The sequence below is a fragment of the Epinephelus fuscoguttatus genome, linkage group LG3 (genome assembly GCF_011397635.1).
Source record: "Epinephelus fuscoguttatus linkage group LG3, E.fuscoguttatus.final_Chr_v1".
In the NCBI taxonomy this organism is placed as follows: domain Eukaryota; kingdom Metazoa; phylum Chordata; class Actinopteri; order Perciformes; family Serranidae; genus Epinephelus; species Epinephelus fuscoguttatus.
This window is the reverse complement of record NC_064754.1, coordinates 952,264-971,673: the sequence shown is the minus strand read 5'-3', so window position 1 is coordinate 971,673 and position 19,410 is coordinate 952,264. Positions and strand designations below refer to the sequence as shown.

At 45.4% G+C, this 19,410-nt stretch overlaps 2 protein-coding genes and 1 long non-coding RNA gene across 4 annotated transcripts in view; all 3 read right to left on the bottom strand.

The window, feature by feature from the left end:
• The window catches only part of si:ch211-126j24.1 (phosphofurin acidic cluster sorting protein 1), a 29,489-nt gene extending 19,607 nt beyond the window's left edge, over positions 1-9,882 (bottom strand). Inside the window, exons 1-2 of the mRNA XM_049572197.1 lie at positions 9,673-9,882; positions 6,534-6,621 (exon numbers count right to left, since the gene is read on the bottom strand). Coding sequence (XP_049428154.1) covers positions 6,534-6,621; positions 9,673-9,842 — 258 coding nt within the window. The 5' untranslated portion in view covers positions 9,843-9,882. The remainder of the gene's footprint in view (positions 1-6,533; positions 6,622-9,672) is intronic.
• Positions 50-1,698, bottom strand: LOC125886189 (uncharacterized). Of its 2 annotated transcripts, none has more exons than XR_007449010.1 (3): positions 1,189-1,698; positions 745-1,114; positions 50-522 (listed from the first exon to the last, which is right to left on the bottom strand). It is a non-coding gene; the product is annotated as an uncharacterized LOC125886189 (long non-coding RNA). The 2 variants fall into 2 exon arrangements; XR_007449011.1 differs by having other exon boundaries at positions 745-1,040.
• Positions 9,883-13,637: 3,755 nt separating the features above from the next.
• LOC125883147 (transmembrane protein 121-like) lies at positions 13,638-14,693 on the bottom strand. Its single transcript, XM_049567346.1, has one exon. The coding sequence runs from the start codon at positions 14,691-14,693 to the stop codon at positions 13,638-13,640; it is 1,056 nt and encodes a 351-aa protein (XP_049423303.1).
• Between the last annotated feature and the right edge of the window lie 4,717 nt (positions 14,694-19,410).

The following is a 19,410-nucleotide window of genomic DNA, read 5'->3' as shown; positions in this document are numbered from 1 at the left end:
AACCACTTCACACTCGGCTGTAAACCGCCCCAGGTCATGCTGACCACCATGAGACGGCGTATCATCTCTAGTCAACAACTCTCTGTGCTTCTGATCTGTAACGCTGACAGGAAGTGACCACCATGAGACGGCGTATCATCTCTAGTCAACGACTCTCTGTGCTTCTGATCTGTAACGCTGACAGGAAGTGACCGCCATGAGACGGCGTATCATCTCTAGTCAACGACTCTCTGTGCTTCTGATCTGTAACGTTGACAGGAAGTGACCACCATGAGACGGCGTATCATCTCTAGTCAACGACTCTCTGTGCTTCTGATCTGTAACGTTGACAGGAAGTGACCGCCATGAGACGGCGTATCATCTCTAGTCAGCGACTCTCTGTGCTTCTGATCTGTAACGCTGACAGGAAGTGACCACCATGAGACGGCGTATCATCTCTAGTCAACGACTCTCTGTGCTTCTGATCTGTAACGTTGACAGGAAGTGACCGCCATGAGACGGCGTATCATCTCTAGTCAACGACTCTCTGTGCTTCTGATCTGTAACGTTGACAGGAAGTGACCGCCATGAGACGGCGTATCATCTCTAGTCAACACCTCTCTGTGCTTCTGATCTGTAACGCTGACAGGAAGTGACCACCATGAGACGGCGTATCATCTCTAGTCAACGACTCTCTGTGCTTCTGATCTGTAACGTCGACAGGAAGTGACCGCCATGAGACGGCGTATCATCTCTAGTCAACACCTCTCTGCGCTTCTGATCTGTAACGCTGACAGGAAGTGACCACCATGAGACGGCGTATCATCTCTAGTCAACAACTCTCTGTGCTTCTGATCTGTAACGCTGACAGGAAGTGACCGCCATGAGACGGCGTATCATCTCTAGTCAACAACTCTCTGTGCTTCTGATCTGTAACGCTGACAGGAAGTGACCACCATGAGACGGCGTATCATCTCTAGTCAACAACTCTCTGTGCTTCTGATCTGTAACGCTGACAGGAAGTGACCACCATGAGACGGCGTATCATCTCTAGTCAACAACTCTCTGTGCTTCTGATCTGTAACGCTGACAGGAAGTGACCGCCATGAGACGGCGTATCATCTCTAGTCAACAACTCTCTGTGCTTCTGATCTGTAACGCTGACAGGAAGTGACCACCATGAGACGGCGTATCATCTCTAGTCAACACCTCTCTGTGCTTCTGATCTGTAACGCTGACAGGAAGTGACCACCATGAGACGGCGTATCATCTCTAGTCAACAACTCTCTGTGCTTCTGATCTGTAACGCTGACAGGAAGTGACCACCATGAGACGGCGTATCATCTCTAGTCAACAACTCTCTGTGCTTCTGATCTGTAACGCTGACAGGAAGTGACCGCCATGAGACGGCGTATCATCTCTAGTCAACAACTCTCTGTGCTTCTGATCTGTAACGTCGACAGGAAGTGACCACCATGAGACGGCGTATCATCTCTAGTCAACAACTCTCTGTGCTTCTGATCTGTAACGCTGACAGGAAGTGACCACCATGAGACGGCGTATCATCTCTAGTCAACAACTCTCTGTGCTTCTGATCTGTAACGTCGACAGGAAGTGACCACCATGAGACGGCGTATCATCTCTAGTCAACAACTCTCTGTGCTTCTGATCTGTAACGCTGACAGGAAGTGACCGCCATGAGACGGCGTATCATCTCTAGTCAACAACTCTTTTGTTCTGAAACAGGTGATGTGCTTTAAAACCAGCCGCCGGCCATTTGACCAGCTGAGTGTCAGGTGACACCATCAGCCGGCTTGAGTCCAGCTCAGACCGGCCAGTTCACACCTCTCTGCAATGTTCTCAAACGGTTTCATCTTGCCGCCAATCTTTGGTCTGAACTAATAACCGCTGGGTAACGTTAGTTGTGTGATGCTAACAGTTAGCCCTGTCCCAGGCACAGAGCTGCGGTCCTGCAGCAGCAGCCTCGTGATATCAGAGGCTGAGTTCATGGATTCGCTGCACGCAGCTCTGCAATGAAAAGAGATTTCACCGTTTAAATCACCGTTTAAATCGTCACATTTGTGATAAAGTTGTGGTGATCGGACTCATAAAAATTAAAACCTCTTCTGTGACAGAAAGACAAAACAGGAGAATTAAATGCGGACTGTTAAATATCAGGTCTCTATCGTCTAAAGCAGTGTTAGTAAACGAATTAACATCAGATAATCATACTGATTTACTCAGTCTCACTGAAACCTGGCTGTGTCCAGATGAATATGTCAGTCTAAATGAGTCCACTCCTCCCAGTCATAATAATACCCACATTCCTCGAGGCAGCGGCCGAGGAGGGGGAGTTGCAGCCATTTTTAACTCTAGCCTGTTAATCAGCCCTAAACCTAAACTAGATTATAATTCATTTGAAAGCCTCGTTCTTAGTCTTTTACATCCGACCTGGAAAACCTCGCAGCCACTTTTATTTGTTATAGTGTACCGTGCTCCTGGCCCGTATTCTGAATTTGTATCTGAATTCTCAGAGTTTTTATCCAGTTTAGTTCTTAAATCAGATAAAGTTATTATTGTAGGCGATTTTAACATTCATGTTGACGTTGATAATGACTCCTGGCTACGCGTTTATCTCATTATTAGACTCCATTGGCTTCAGTCAGGGTGTACATGAACCCACTCACTGTTTTAACCATACCCTCGATCTAGTTCTGACGTATGGAATTGAAATTGATAACCTAAAAGTCTTTGCACAGAATCCCTCGCTATCGGATCATTATCTGATTACTTTTGATTTCTTTTTACTCGATTACACGCCACTCAGCAACAGTTACTATACTAGATGTTTATCAGATAGTGCTGTCGCAAAACTTAAGGAAAAGATTACTTCGTCGTTAAATTCAATACCAATACCTTCAGTAACAGAGGTTTCCTGTGCCGACTTTAACCTCTCCCGAATTGATCATTTTGTTGATAGCACCGTAGGCTCGCTCTTAACAACGCCGACTCTGTAGCTCCTCTTAAAAAGAAGTTAAAAAAGCAAAGAAAGTTCGCTCCTTGGTATAACTGTCAAACCCGTAAGTTAAAACAAATATCGCGAAAATTTGAAAGGAATTGGCGATTAACCAAACTGGAAGAATCTCGTTTAATCTGGACAGACAGTCTCAAAACTTATAAGAGGGGCCTCCGCAATGCCAGAGCAAACTATTACTCAGCTCTAATAGAAGACAATAAGAACAACCCCAGGTTTCTTTTCAGCACTGTAGCCAGGCTGACTGAGAGTCAGAGCTCTATTGAGCCTTGTATTCCTTTAGCCCTTAGCAGTAATGATTTTATGAGCTTTTTTAATGACAAAATTCTAACTATTAGAGGCAAAATTCATGACCTCCTGTCCTCAGATAGTACCTATCTAACCTCAAACACAGCTGTAAAATCTAATATATATTTAGATTGCTTCTCCCCAATTTCCCTTCAAGAATTGACTGCAGTGATTTCTTCATCCAAATCATCAACGTGTCTCTTAGACCCCATCCCAACTAGGCTACTTAAGGAGGTCTTTCCTTTTGTTAACACTCATATATTAGATATGATCAATATATCCTTATTAACAGGCTATGTACCACAGTCTTTTAAGGTAGCTGTAATTAAACCTCTACTAAAAAAGCCCACCCTGGATCCAGAGGTGTTAGCCAACTATAGACCAATATCTAATCTTCCCTTTATGTCAAAGATCCTTGAGAAAGTAGTCGCAGAGCAGCTGTGTGATTTTCTCCAGGATAATAATTTATTTGAGGAATTTCAGTCAGGATTTAGAGTGCATCATAGCACTGAGACAGCACTAGTTAAAATTACAATTGACCTTCTGATTGCTTCAGACAAAGGACTCGTCTCTGTACTTGTTTTATTAGATCTTAGTGCGGCGTTTGACACAATTGACCATCAAATTCTGCTGCAGAGACTGGATCACTTAATTGGCTTAAAAGGTTCAGCACTAAGCTGGTTTAAATCTTATTTATCTGATCGTTTTCAATTTGTTGGCGTTCGCAATGAACCATCCTTACGTACTAAAGTTTGTTTTGGAGTTCCATGAGTTCTGTGCTCGGACCAATCCTATTTACTCTATATATGCTTCCTTTAGGTAACATCATTAGAAATCACTCTATAAATTTCCATTGTTATGCGGATGATACTCAGTTGTATTTATCAATGAAGCCAGAAGAAAGCAATCAATTAACTAAACTCCATAACTGCCTTAAAGACATAAAAACTTGGATGAGCACCAATTTCCTGATGTTAAATTCAGACAAAACTGAAGTTATTGTTCTTGGCCCCAAACAACTCAGAGACTCTTTATCTGATGACATAGTTTCTCTAGATGGCATTGCTCTGGCCTCTAGCACTACCGTAAGAAACCTCGGAGTAACATTTGATCAAGATTTGTCTTTTAATTCTCATTTAAAACAAACCTCACGGACTGCATTTTTTCATCTGCGTAATATTGTGAAAATTAGGCCTATCCTGACCCGAAAAGATGCAGAAAAATTGGTCCACGCTTTTGTTACCTCAAGGCTGGATTACTGTAACTCTCTGTTATCAGGTAGCTCTAGTAAGTCCTTAAAAACTCTCCAGCTAATTCAGAATGCAGCAGCACGTGTACTAACAGGAACTAAGAAACAAGATCATATTTCTCCTGTTTTAGCTTCTCTGCACTGGCTCCATGTAAAATCCAGAATTGAATTTAAAATCCTACTGTTAACTTATAAAGCTCTAAATGGTCAAGCTCCGTCATATCTTAGAGAGCTCATAGTGCCATATTATCCCACCAGAACACTGCGCTCTGAGAACGCAGGGTTACTCGTGGTCCCTAAAGTCTCCAAAAGTAGATCAGGAGCCAGAGCCTTCAGCTATCAGGCTCCTCTCCTGTGGAATCATCTTCCTGTTACGGTCCGGGAGGCAGACACCGTCTCCACATTTAAGACTAGACTTAAGACTTTCCTCTTTGATAAAGCTTATAGTTAGGGCTGGCTCAGGCTTGTCCTGTACCAGCCCCTAGTTAGGCTGACTTAGGCCTAGTCTGCCGGAGGACCCCCCTATAATACACCGGGCACCTTCTCTCCTTCTCTCTCTCTCTCTCTCTCTCTCTCTCTCTATTCCTGCATCTTGCTAACTCGGCCATTCTGGATGTCACTAACTCAGCTTCTTCTCCGGGCCTTTGTGCTCCACTGTCTCTCAGATTAACTCATATCACAGCGGTGCCTGGACAGCGTGACGTGTGTGGTTGTGCTGCTGCCGTGGTCCTGCCAGATGCCTCCTGCTGCTGCTGCCATCATTAGTCATTAGTCATACTTCTACTGTTATTATACACATATGACTATTGTCACACATGTATACTGCCAGATATTAATACATACTTTCAACATATTGTACCGCAGTAGCCAGAACTATAACTATAATATTATTACTTTCATTAATGTTGTTGTAAGATACTGTCATTACCTGCATCTCTCTCTCTCTCTCTCTCTCTCTCTCTCTCTCTCTGTCTCATTGTGTCATGTGGATTACTGTTAATTTATCATGCTGATCTGTTCTGTACGGCATCTATTGCACGTCTGTCCGTCCTGGAAGAGGGATCCCTCCTCAGTTGCTCTTCCTGAGGTTTCTACCGTTTTTTCCCCGTTAAAGGGTTTTTGGGGGAGTTTTTCCTGATCAGCTGTGAGGGTCATAAGGACAGAGGGATGTCGTATGCTGTAAAGCCCTGTGAGGCAAATTGTGATTTGTGATATTGGGCTTTATAAATAAAATTGATTGAAATTGATTGATTAAATTACAAGGCGACACAGAATTCACAGGGATTGGCTGAATTTGCATTAATTGTTGTGACATCCTGGAGGGACTGAGCATTAAAGTGAGGTTCAAATCCCACCAAAGACTCAACATTTCAATCAGAAGTTGATCTGTGGAACAAGAATCCTGCAGATTGAGCTTCAGTCCATTTCAGTTTGAATCAGAGGAGGCAAAATGAATCCATGCAGAGCTTTTCTGTTGGTGTCTGTGTCAAATGAGATGAAACACTACTACAGCTTTTCTATTTGCATCCACTAATAAAACAGCGACAACCATCAGTCACTCTGTCAGTGAGCTACCAGCAGACACTGTCTCATAAAGACACCAGATGAACTGTTGTGTCACTTGAGATGAATAAAAAAACCAAATCGATGAACAAAGTGTCTGACTGTGACAGTGGAGAGACACTTAACGCTTCAAACTTGAACCTGTGGCGAAAGGTAACGTTACTCAGCTGCTGTACTTCAGTACGATACAGAGGTAACAACGTGATGATGACAGAACCACAGGAGACGTTTTATAATCACACAGCGGCGACCCAGCAGAAAACATGTCTAGTAACAGTCACATGTTGGAAAGTCTAAGAAATAACTGAATGAACTCAGCTCAGCAGCAGAGACATAAATCAGGTCAGACTCATATAGAAAGTAAAATCAGGAGGATCGTGGAGGACAGACGCTGATACACAACCGATAGCATTTCCTCACCTGGATCTTCACAGCGATGACGACGGAGCTGAGTTCTCTGTCCAGCTCCTTCAAAACCATCAGCCTCTTCAGAGTCAGACTGCACAACCTGAGACAATCAGACAGGACACGAGTCACGTTACACACGTTTCATCAGCGTGTTCAGACGACAGAGAGGTTCCTCCAGACCTGATGGACAGAGTCAGGACAGACAGCTGGTGGACATGTGACAGCAGACACCAAAAGGATGCACCACAAAGCTCCCTGTTATGATTACATACATTCAGACCTCTGACTGTGACCTCACAGCGATGTCAAACACAGTCACATTAAAATCTAAATCAGTGAAACACCATCAAACAGAAGAGCTGCTGTAAGACACAACTGCATCTCAACCTCATTTAACAGTGTCCTGTCACACTAAATTGTCCCCACAGAGACACAAAACAACCACACAGAGATGTACAAACAACAATGAAGAGAGATTTTACATCTCTTTCAGTCTGTGTTTGGCCCCTGTGTCGGGGTGTGGGGTCTTTTTCATGTCTCTGCTCAGGGGCCGACAGGCCTGTAACTGTTCCACTGGATTCACTGTGTTTGCACAAACTGTTGCACCAGTCCATCTGGTCCAGATGTTTCACTGCATAAGTGACAAGTTTGCCAAAAAAATCCAGAATCAACAAACAGACGACGAATGTCTGGACTGACTGACATTAGTATTCCTGCAGCCAAACGTTTTACAGCCAGACGTGTACACGATGAGATCTGAGGAAATTAATTAAACGATGACAGCACAACCTCAGAGAGCCCTGATTGGTCACCGTGGTTTAACCTTTTCCTCCTAAAACACCGTCCAATGGCCTCCTTTATTATCAGGGTGACATCACGCAGAGAGGACAGCTGAATCCAGCAGGAGCCGTTGACCTGCTCCTCTTGGGAGCTCATTACTGCAGGATCATGCAGGGACTCGTCCCACACACCACAGCTTCCTGTCAACACCAGCCAAGAGCAGCTAATACCTGCTAATACCTGCTCACCTGCACCTGGACTGCAGCACGCAGACAGAGACAGAGACTGTTTGTGCGTCCACTGATGGTGACGACTCAAAGTTTCAGTCTTCACTGGGGCTGAAATTCTTCTTCATCCTAGAAACGTTCAGTTTTTCTTGTTAAACTGACTCAAACTTTACTGAATGATTATTAACATCATTATTCTTCTCTTTTACAAAAAAAGATGAATTCACAAAGAATCGGTCGCAGCAGCTGAGAACGCCATGAACTGTGCATCACCTGCGGTCGCTCTCTGCCCGACTGATGATTCAACAAGTATCAATCAAATATCGCCACTTTGTTGCGTCTACATGCGACACACTAGGTATCCTCCTGTGTCTGTTGGTGACGTTTCAGGACGGCATGTCAATTTACACCTCTTACTGAGGATACACGATATAAGATGTTTCGCTGATATCCGATATGCCGACATATAACAACTCATTTGGTCGATCACTGATATCGATATATCCACTTTTTTCCCTCCTAAGTTTAGTGATCATCAGGTCTCTGCTGTCGATGAATCAACATCATATCATTCATACAGACCTTTATGGTGACGGAGACATGAAACACTGTTCAGTGCCTGTAATATTAATTCAATGTCCGGAAGAAGAAAAAGCATGTTCGCTGATTCATTTTCATTTTAAAGCTGATATCGGGCGATATTGATGACGTACCGATGTTATCGTGCATCCCTACATGTTACCTGCATTGTGTCTTTTCAAAATACAATATAATTTTCACAGGAAATGTCCAGTCTCTGCTCATAAGATGCAGACAGTCTTTTTCAAAATAAACTTGCTTCAGTAAAACACCTTGAATTTATATTTATTTCCTTGTGCAACAAAAGCACATGCTGCAGCTCAGAGACAGAAGAGGAGTGGTCCTGAAATGGATCCATGTGGAACACCACGACACTCAGCGAACACAAACATCCGAAACCTGAGCGTCTCACACAGAATAAAATAAACACAATAAAATAACAATAATTTCAGACATTATTTATTTTAACCAGATCAGTATATCTTCTGTATTTCTCCCTCTGTTGTCATCTTCTCTGAGACCGCCAACAGATCGCTGCTTCCTGAGGCAACACGACCATTTAAGAGGATTATCTCTGACTGGTCGTTAACCCCCGCATGGTCACACTGCTGCTAATCTGCCTGGAAACAGACAGGTGGAGGAATCAGCGGCACAAAACTAATCAGCTGATCGTTATCCGTCAATGTGTTTTCAACTGTGTGAGAACACGAGAGCCGTGCACGTCGTGTTCTCTGAACCAACAGCTGAGAATTACACGCACAGCTCAAACTTTGTGTGCACCACCGTGCACATGCACGAAGAGTGAAGTGTCGACAACAGGACTCGTCTCTCTGAGCCACACACACACACACACACACACACACACACACACACACACACACAGCAGACTGCGATGGTCATGTGATCACAGTGAGTGTTTGACACTTCACCTGTTAACAGAACTGAACTCTGAGAAATATATGAAGAAAGAGGAAACAGAAACATTTAAAGTCGTCTCACCTTGGCCTCTCACTGCTGAGACGACCCTGTTGGTGACCTCTGACCCCATCATGTTTAACAGCGCCCTCTGACAGCGACACCTAATGAATGAGGCAGCCGATCCTGGTCTGCAGGAGCCACTGATAACCTTTGTTTCTCATATCAGCCACTGATGATGATGATGATGGTGGTGATGATGATATTTGGTGGTTTAATAATCTGATAATAAATCATTTAGATTTGTTTTTGTTTGTTATTGTAACTGATATTTACAGTGTAAACATGTGATGATGGATGAACTGATCAGAGATCAGCTGATGAGCTTCAACCTGCTGATGTTACCTGGTGTGTTGGTGACTGACCTGCTGGCACCAAGCACGAGACACAGCAGGCTGATGATGATGATGATGATGATGATTCATTTATAGTGATTTCTGATTGATACCGAACTGATTTAACAAAGAAACTGCTCACACACACACACACACACACACACACACACACACACACACAGTGATGGAGCACCTCACCTTCCTCCTCTCACCGTGCTCACGCGCTCCTCTCCTGCCGAACATTAATCCTCTTACCTGGGGACGCAGCTCGGGGAGGACCGGTCGATCTCCCAGGTCGCGAACAGGTTCATCGGCACCGGCACGCGGCCGTCGGGCTCTCCGGGAGCTCCAGACCCGCCGATGAGGTCTGGGTCCGATGGGAGAGCGCTCCCCCGGACTGCTGCTCTGTCCACGGCCGCCGCCATCGTCGCCTCTCCGCGGCGACAGGTCGATATGATGCCGGCCGCCGATGCTCCGGTCCGGCTGGGAGGGAGCGGGGCGGGGCGAAGGGGTGGAGGGAAGAGGAAGAGGAGGAAGAGGAGGGGGAGCCCTGGAGAGCTGATCCTGGATCAGAACACGAATGGAAAATACTACAGCTACTCTCTTATTGTAGTTCTACTGAAGCACACTCAGAGGTTCTTACAGTTACTGGAGTATTTCCCAGATGGAAATATTTTCTGTAAGGGACTGTTCTTTACTTGTCAGAGGGTGTTGAAGCTCCAAAGATCTGACCCTCCCTCTGTCATGAATCAGTTACTAGATTACTAACTTTGATGTCTGAAAGTTAAAAGCTGAAGACGAAAGAGTAAAGTGGTTTAAATATGTAACACGTCTCAGGTTTGACGATTTATTCTAAAATTGCCAAAAAAGACTTTTGCTAAGAATTGGCAGCAAAAATAAATCTAAAATAACAACCATTTAAATTTCCTCTCAGCCATAATAAAAAACATAAGTCCCTACCAGTGCTTGAAAAAATTATTTGACATGCCCCCCCCCAAGAAGTAGTGAACAGTCCCTTAATGTATTTAAGTAAAAGTACTCAATGCAAAAAAAAATGTATAAATTGATAAATCAAAACAACAAACCCTCAAAAACCTTCAACATTAAAAAAACGAATTAAACGTATATTAGAATAGTTGTCAGTTAATTTTCTGTCAGTTGGTGAATTGATTTATCGACTAATCGTATCAGCTGTACTGCAATGGACTGTTGGGTAGTTTAAGCTGTGACATCATATGTTTTATAAAGTCTTGTGTATTTTATACAAAGATCTTGATTCATAAAGAACTAAAACTTTTAAAGGAATGTAGTGCAGTCGGACTAAATGTATTGTAGAGTAAAAGTACAAAGTGACATGAACGGAAACGACTCAAGTGAAGTACAAGTGAACTTTAAATGTACTTAGTTACATTCTGCTTAAGCTCAGTAAAATCTGTGTTTACTGAGTGTCTCTGTCGTGAAGGAAAAATCTACGACTATGAGATTTAATGTCAGCGAGGATTTCACCTGAATAAATAAATAAATAAATAAATAAACGTATGTGTTTCTGTTTTCTTGCATGCCACTGATGACATCATGATCATCTTGGTGATGATTGTTGTTGTGTCGTTGTCTGACACGATGTCATGGTGTGTGTTATTTCCTGTTCAGATCTCAAACTGACTGCTGCCACCCTGTGGTCAAACTCCTGAACTACAGCTTCTCACTCAGCAGCCGATCGATGATCAATAAGCATCAGTGATGTCGTTACAGATCACTTCAGTCTCTCACAGACTCGGCTCACAAACACAGACATGTCTTTTAACCTATGAAACGGTCATTTGTTAAAGGATCCATGACAGACACATGTACGGCGTCATGACAATAACAGACAGAATTACACACGTTATATTTGTTATTGACACACAGTCAGATCAGAAGTCGTTTCATGCAGTGCTGTGCACGTTCACAAGCTCGTACAAAGTTCACCTCACACACATTCAAATCATTTGTTTCTGTAATAAAATAAAATGTTGTGATTTTATTTTCTTGTGTTGTGACCTGTGCAGATCATCACACACACAGAACACAGTCTTCCATCCTCGCTGCTCAGCTTCTGCTCCTCAGTCTGCATATCTAAGCTTTTGTCTTTCTTAGGCTTCTTCTTCCACTGAGTCTTCCCAGGGAACTGTCAGCTCAATGAAACAAACTATCCGTTGACTCACTGACCACAACACTAAGTCAGGCCTCTGCCTGGTACAAACTATTTCCTGAGGAACAACAAGCTTTCCCCCTAAATCTACTTGCATTTCCCAATCACGAGCACCTTCTAGGCGGCCACACCCTTGCCTCCTCACTAACTTATCCCTTCTGTATTTCTCTCCCTCACGGACAAACTGAATTACTAAACTCCTATCCTTAACACCTTCTGAATTCACCTGTCTTCGTTTCCCTTCGATGCCTGCAGCTAAACATTTCAACACCTGATTATGTCCCCATGTATATCGGCCTTGTGACAAGCTAACTTTACAGCCTGACAAAATATGCTTTAAGGTTGCGGTACGTGAACACAATGGGCATGATGGGTCCTCATTTACCCACAGTTTTAGGTTCTGGGGGGTTAGTAAGACATCGTATGTAGCCCCTACCAGGAATCTAATATGATTCTCCTCCATACTCCACAGGTCCCTCCAACTAAGTTTCCTCTTCTCTGAACTGAACTGAACTGAACTGAACTGAACTCTGAACTGAACTGAACTCTGAACTGAACTGAACTGAACTGAACTGAACTGAACTCTGAACTGAACTGAACTGAACTGAACTGAACTCTCGCCCGCTCCGTGAATGCGCCTGAATTTCGTTGTATGTTTGTACAATGACAGTATAGAAATCTGAATCTGATCCTTCATTGGCAGATATTTCCAGAGACAGGCCGGACGCTTCAACTCCATGTGTGGTCTCAAATCTAGTGTCGATGTGACAAACATCTGGACTCGTTTTATCAGACCCAGCTGAACAATTTGCGTAAAAATATCAAATCAAATCAAGCTTATTTATAAAGCTGGACAGTAAAATGAAATAAGTAACATAACAGAACATGGTATCAAAACGTGACAGAAATAACGTGACAAACCCAAAAACACGTACAAATTAACGTGTGAAAAGGAAAATGAGGCTCAGAATAGTGAGATCTGAACATAAAGTCTGAAAGATAAAACAGAAACCTTCAGGACAATCAAAGGTCTCAGAGAACATGTGGGTCTGCAGCTCAGATTTAAACATGTCTGCAGAGGGAGAGCACCTCACTGAACAGGGTCAACTGCTCCAAAGCTTTGGGGCGACGACTTTGAACGCACCATCACTCCTCCTTAGTCTGGATGGCAGGACTGCCAGGAGCAGCTGGTAGAGCTCAGAGATGTACGGGGTGCCGCACCATGTAAGGCTTTAAAAACAATTAGTAGGACCTTAAACTCAGACAGATGCCTGACCGGTAACCAGTGACGGCGAGGCCAGTACAGAGGTCTGGACCACGAAGCAGGATTTGGAGTCAGCGAGGTCACTTCAGGGTTAACTCTGGCTCTCAGTCCTATGAAGCTGGTTCTCTTTTCATTGTGATAAATCACCATGGTAACTGATGCTGAACAGATAACCTGATCACAGCCTGTCGACCACCTGACCTCTGACCAATCAGATCACTGAAGACAAAAGTCTGCAGTCTGAGGTAAAATAGAGTGGTCTATATATTGTTATAGGTCAGTGGAATCATGTCATTATTCCCACTGCTTTGAAAACAAACACACAGATGGTTTACACACTAAACACATGATGTGAACAGGATCTGAACTGATGCAGAGTTTATTTGAGTGGCAGTGACAGTGTTGATATTTGACACTGTGATTCATCACTGCAGCTCAGAATAACATGAGACACCTGTGTGATGAGAACGAGGATAAAAACACATCATATTTCATGAGTCAAATAATCCACACACTGTTAATCAGCTCTCCTTATTATCAATGACACGTTAGCTGCCAGGACAGCAGGACCTGTAGCTGTGCTGTCTAAGTGTCTTCAGCAGGTGTTGTGTCAAAGTCTGTTCCCTCTTCAAAAAGTGTTTCCCTCCTGTTACAGACGGTGTATCATCTCGAGCTCAGACCAGCCAGTTCTAAAATGGTTTCGTCTTGTCGTGAATCTTTGGTCTGAACTGGTCTACAGGGGACTGTGCATCCAAGCGTCTGCTGTCAAACAGGTCTGTTGTGGAGGGTTGTTTGGTTCTCTTCTGCCTTCATCTCGTCCTCATGTTTGCTGACACCTGTCACCTCCTCCTCCTCCTCTTCCGGTATGGTGGTGAAGTCCTCGATGATGACTCTGGGCAGCACCACCTGCTGAGTGTTGGATATCTCAACATCTCCCAGAGAGTTCTTGTGCATCTCGGCTCCTCGATCTGCGGGGGGAGAAGCCGGCTGATGTTTCCTGTACTGCACCAGACTGCAGCTCTTCACAACGATGGCGATCACGTTCTTCCCCATCATGATGGCCGACACTTGGGTGTCACCGTAGATCAGCAGGTTTCCCCCGCGAATCAGGAGGGTGATGACGTTGATGGTGGCCAGACTGAGGATGGGGTAGAGCATCATCTTGTGTGGAACGATGTTGATGCCCTGCAAGCTGATCTCGCTCAGGGAGACGCAGGGCAGCACCAGCAGGAGGATGTAGCAGTAGAAGAATGTCAGTCCCTCCACCCACAGGGGGAGCCCCTCCCTCTGGAGCTCCCACAGGTTGGCCTGGACATCCACCACGTCCAGCAGGTCCACCACCACCCAGAACAGACGACTCCGTATCTCCTCTCTCTTCTTATACGGCCGTAAATACTCCAGATGATCTATGGCCGCCAGGGTTACGAACACGATGGGCACGCAGACAGACAGCAGCAGTGTGAGCGCCCTCCTGGACACGCCTACTTCCATCACCTCGGCATCTACGCTCACATCCTGAGACTTGTAGTTCTGATACACAAAGTAGACCTTGATCTCCAGGATGAAGATGTAGAAGAACCAGAGGATCATTGCGTAGCCTCGCCTGGCCGTGTGCACCTCCGAACTGGCCCAGATGGCGACGTATCGCAGCACGATGAGGAAACACGCGTCACCTGCCAGCACGGTGACGCACACGCCAATCCTCCTGGGCCCCGGGTTCTGCTTCACCAGGTAAACATCCATCAGCGCCAGGCTGGTCATGATGAGGACCACCGTCAGGAGAACGTGGGGTCTGTTAGCAGCAGGTCGTGGGGTAACCATGGCGGGTCAGTTTGTAACTAAGTGAGGTGACCAGGGAGAGAATAAACACCTCAGAGCTGCAGTTCCTCCAATGGCCACTAGATGCTGCTCCGAGAAGACTCAGCAGATTCTGTCTGAGAAGAGTTTAAGGTTCAGTGTGTGTGATTCAGGGCGATATAGTGTCAGACATGCAATATAACCAGTATGTTTTCATTCATGTGAAACCCAGCTAACACAGAACGTTGTCATAACATTCCCAAAACATTCAAATAACAACGTGAGGTAAAGATAGTGGCATCAGAAATTCCTGGTGTAAATCAGCTCGTCTGTTTGTCTCTGAGAGGAAGAGACCTGCTGAACAATGAACACTGAGGAATTCTAACCAGGAGAAGTTTCATCTGAGTGTAATCTGTAATCCTCACTGATAGACGACAATGAATCTGACACACTGGACCTTTAATGTCACCGTTGGTTTGAGCTGATTATTGCTCCGTTGAATTAATACGTCGTCTTTCATAGCAGCGATTCAGGAGTCCCTTCATCAGTCTGTCTTTGTGCTCCTGGTGTGAATCAGTGTTTCAGAGATTCTGAGGTGAATTTGTTTGATTGACAGCGGCCTCAGTTGTGTTAGCTCCTCCTCACAGCTCCTATTGTGACTGTCAGACTTCAGACTCTGCATCTGTTGTTCTACGATCAGTTTTCACACTGGACGATGAACATGCTCTGCATCACTGGTTTTGGACGTGATCGTTAATCCCTCCTCCTGGATTCAGTGTTCTTCTCTCTTGAGGTTAGTAACCGTACAAACTCAGGTGAAACGAAACATATCTTCGCACTCTCCATTCAAACACCAGTGTGATCAGAGCCTCAGAGATCTTCACATCGTTTCGAGCTCTGGAAATCCTGATTCAGCTGATCCTAGTCAGGCGCATTTGGTGTTTCAGACTTCAGACTCTGCATCTGTGAATCTCAGCACGATGACCTCAGCACACTGGTTTTGAATCAGATCTCTTAAAACCGACTGTCTTTCGTCCTCACAAGCTCAGAATAGAACAGTGTGAATTTGTTTGCTGAGAAGTGAGTCCACATGTGGTTCATCATTTCCTCTTCGTTCCATTTACAGCTGCAGGCTGTGATTTCATGAACCGCATCCCCTCCTCCTCCTCCTCCTCCTCTTCCTCCTCTTCCTCCTCCCCTCCTCTCTGTGTTGGTGGTTCGTATTCACAGAGAGGAACTCAACTCTCCTTCTTTCATCCAAGAGTTCCAGTATTTTTTTCCTCAGCAGTGTGACCTTGTTTCTGTATACACACACACACACACACACACACACACACACAGGCATAATGGTTATATCATTTACAACAGCATGAACCAAATCTTTAAAGCAGCTCTAATGCTGATTTTAATAACCTCACGGTACGAGAGGATGTTCAGCTCCTCTCAGCTTTATACGGTGTCAGCTCATTGGTACGGTGGCCCTGAGGGTCAAAACACAACAACATTTCAGATGTTGATATAAAATGACGTTTTGATGCTGCGCGCGTTACAGTCGGTCGTAACGTTATGATGCTGCGTGTGTTACAGTCGGCTGTAACGTTATGATGCTGCGTGTGTTACAGTCGGTCGTAACGTTATGATGCTGCGCGTGTTACAGTCGGTCGTAATGTTATGATGCTGCGTGTGTTACAGTCGGCCGTAACGTTATGATGCTGCGAGTGTTACAGTCGGTCGTAACGTTATGATGCTGCACGTGTTACAGTCGGCCGTAATGTTATGATACTGCGCATGTTACAGTCGGTCGTAACGTTATGATGCTGCGCGTGTTACAGTCGGCCGTAACGTTATGATGCTGCGCGTGTTACAGTCGGCCGTAACGTTATGATGCTGCGCGTGTTACAGTCGGTCGTAACGTTATGATGCTGCGCGTGTTACAGTCGGCCGTAACGTTATGATGCTGCATGTGTTACAGTCGGTCGTAACGTTATGATGCTGCGAGTGTTACAGTCGGCCGTAACGTTATGATGCTGCACGTGTTACAGTCGGCCGTAACGTTATGATGCTGCATGTGTTACAATCTGTCGTAACGTTATGATGCTGCGCGTGTTACAGTCGGCCGTAACGTTATGATGCTGCATGTGTTACAGTCGGTCGTAACGTTATGATGCTGCGCGTGTTACAGTCGGTCGTAATGTTATGATGCTGCGAGTGTTACAGTCGGTCATAACGTTATGATGCTGCGCGTGTTACAGTCGGCCGTAATGTTATGATACTGCGCGTGTTACAGTCGGTCGTAACGTTATGATGCTGCGCGTGTTACAGTCGGCCGTAACGTTATGATGCTGCGCGTGTTACAGTCGGCCGTAACGTTATGATGCTGCGCGTGTTACAGTCGGCCGTAACGTTATGATGCTGCGCGTGTTACAGTCGGTCGTAACGTTATGATGCTGCGCGTGTTACAGTCGGTCGTAACGTTATGATGCTGCATGTGTTACAGTCGGTCGTAACGTTATGATGCTGCGAGTGTTACAGTCGGTCGTAACGTTATGATGCTGCACGTATTACAGTCGGCCGTAACGTTATGATGCTGCACGTGTTACAGTCGGCCGTAACGTTATGATGCTGCGCATGTTACAGTCGGTCGTAACGTTATGATGCTGCGAGTGTTACAGTCGGCCGTAACGTTATGATGCTGCGAGTGTTACAGTCGGTCGTAACGTTATGATGCTGCGCGTGTTACAGTCTGCCGTAACGTTACCTGATACTATTTTTTTCCTGCTGGTGTGGCATCAATATGCGGCCGTACTTACTTACACTAGATGACACAAAAACGTGGTCGCGTGGGAGGAGAGGTAGAGACACAACAACAAAACAACATGGTCATTCCTTATGTCACAGGAGTATCTAAAGAAACTCAGGAGGATCTTCAACAAACACCACATCCCTGTGCACATTAAACCCAGTAACACACTGAGACAGAAACGTGTCCACGCTGAGAACAAAACACCCAGACAGGAGCAGAGTCATGTAGAGTGAGCAGCTCAGCGCAGCCAGGAGTGCACAGATTTATACACTGGTGAAACTAAACTACCGCTCGCAGGTCAACACTCAGCTGTCCACTTCCATCTACAGGAGAAGGGACACTCCTTTGAGGACAGCAATGTGCACATCTTGGCCAGAGAAGAATGATGGTTTGAAAGAGGCGTAAAAGAAGCCGTCCACGTCCAGCTAACCATCGTTAACCAGAGGGCGTGGCTTACGACACCACTTATCATCCATCTACACTGCAGTCCTGAGGTCCCTCCCCAAGTGACATCACACCCATTCACACCTGGACCCACCTGACCCTAACGACTCACATGTGACCTTAACGACTCTGTCAGCGTTCACACCGAGTTTAAAGCCATTAATTCATTTTTCAGCCATCAGAACATTGATCTGAAACTGTCAACAGTCTGGACTCAGATGCTTGACTGCTTACCAGAGGAACAGTGAGGAGCTGCGTCGGCCTGAGCTGATCAGGTGATCAATCACTCATCAATACAGACTGTGAAGTGTCTTGTTTTAGAGCAGCAGCAGGGAAGTGCACGCTCTGATCTTAATGACCCAACTTTTATCTAGGCTAAGCTTTTTATGGGAAGAGCACATTAAAAAGTTATGAGAGGATGCTCTGGAAATACATAAGGATGAATCAAATTAGCCCCATTACTGGGTGCACTGGCTCCCCTCAGCGCTGCGTTCAAGAACACATCAGATGTTCTTTGAAGCCGAAGCCTTTTGTGAGACTTCGCTGCTCTCCTTTCCCTCTTGGCGTCTGTCGCTGCCTGGGGAGGACCAACGGCGACGCGGGGGGAAACCTGGATCCAGATCTGAGCAGCTGATTTGTGCTTCAACAGGTCAACGCTGAACCAACTGGTGTCGTGGCACGCTGCTCTGCAGTATGTGTTTGACATAAAAAAGCATCTTTAAATATCATTCCTGGAGCTTCACTGGTCCTGGTGATGGCACTACAGCAAACTAAAATTAAGGTCCATCCTCTTGGGAGCAGAAATAGCATCACTGAATTTCAGGTAAATCTGCTTCATTCAGCTCGTTTGAGCTCTGTGAGTGAGTGAGATTGTTTTACTCGGGCTCCGACGGGCCATCAGGTGATGCTGCAAAACCAGACGGGCTGACGCACCTTCTTAGCCACCAGACCTCCACCAGAAATGTTGGATAAAAATTTGAGGGGAAAAACAGAAAAACCTGTTGGCATGTTGGAGCAGTCCATCTCAGTCATGGTTAAATCAGTGATACTCAACTTACGGCCCGTGGGCCAAGTCTGGCCCTCTGCAGGGTGCCGGGTGGCCCCCAAAACATTTCCTTATTCACACTGGGATTTTTTAATACTTTGAATATACACTAAGGTGCCTAAGACTGCCACGTGGCAACCGCCCTGACATCCGCCTACCCGCAGGACTGTTCCCCAAAAAAGCCAAGTGTTCTTAAAAGCAGCTGCTGCCACTACGGACCAGGGCTGTGATGACAGGCAGGTGCTTCAGTGAACGTCTGAGTAGACTGGCGACATAAGCAACAGCAAACTGTAACAAGACAATGGAAAACCAGAGATTTCAGCTGTGGGCGGCTGTGGCTCAGGTGCAGCAGGTTCGATCCCCGGCTCCTCCAGTCCGCATGTCAAAATATCCTTGAACAGGACACTGAACCCCAAAGTGCTCCTGATGGCTCTTCATCAGTGTGTGTG

Bases quoted from the DNA above. Each gene is read 5' to 3' on its own strand.
- LOC125883147 (XM_049567346.1), bottom strand. From the start codon at position 14,693: ATGGTTACCCCACGACCTGCTGCTAACAGACCCCACGTTCTCCTGACG.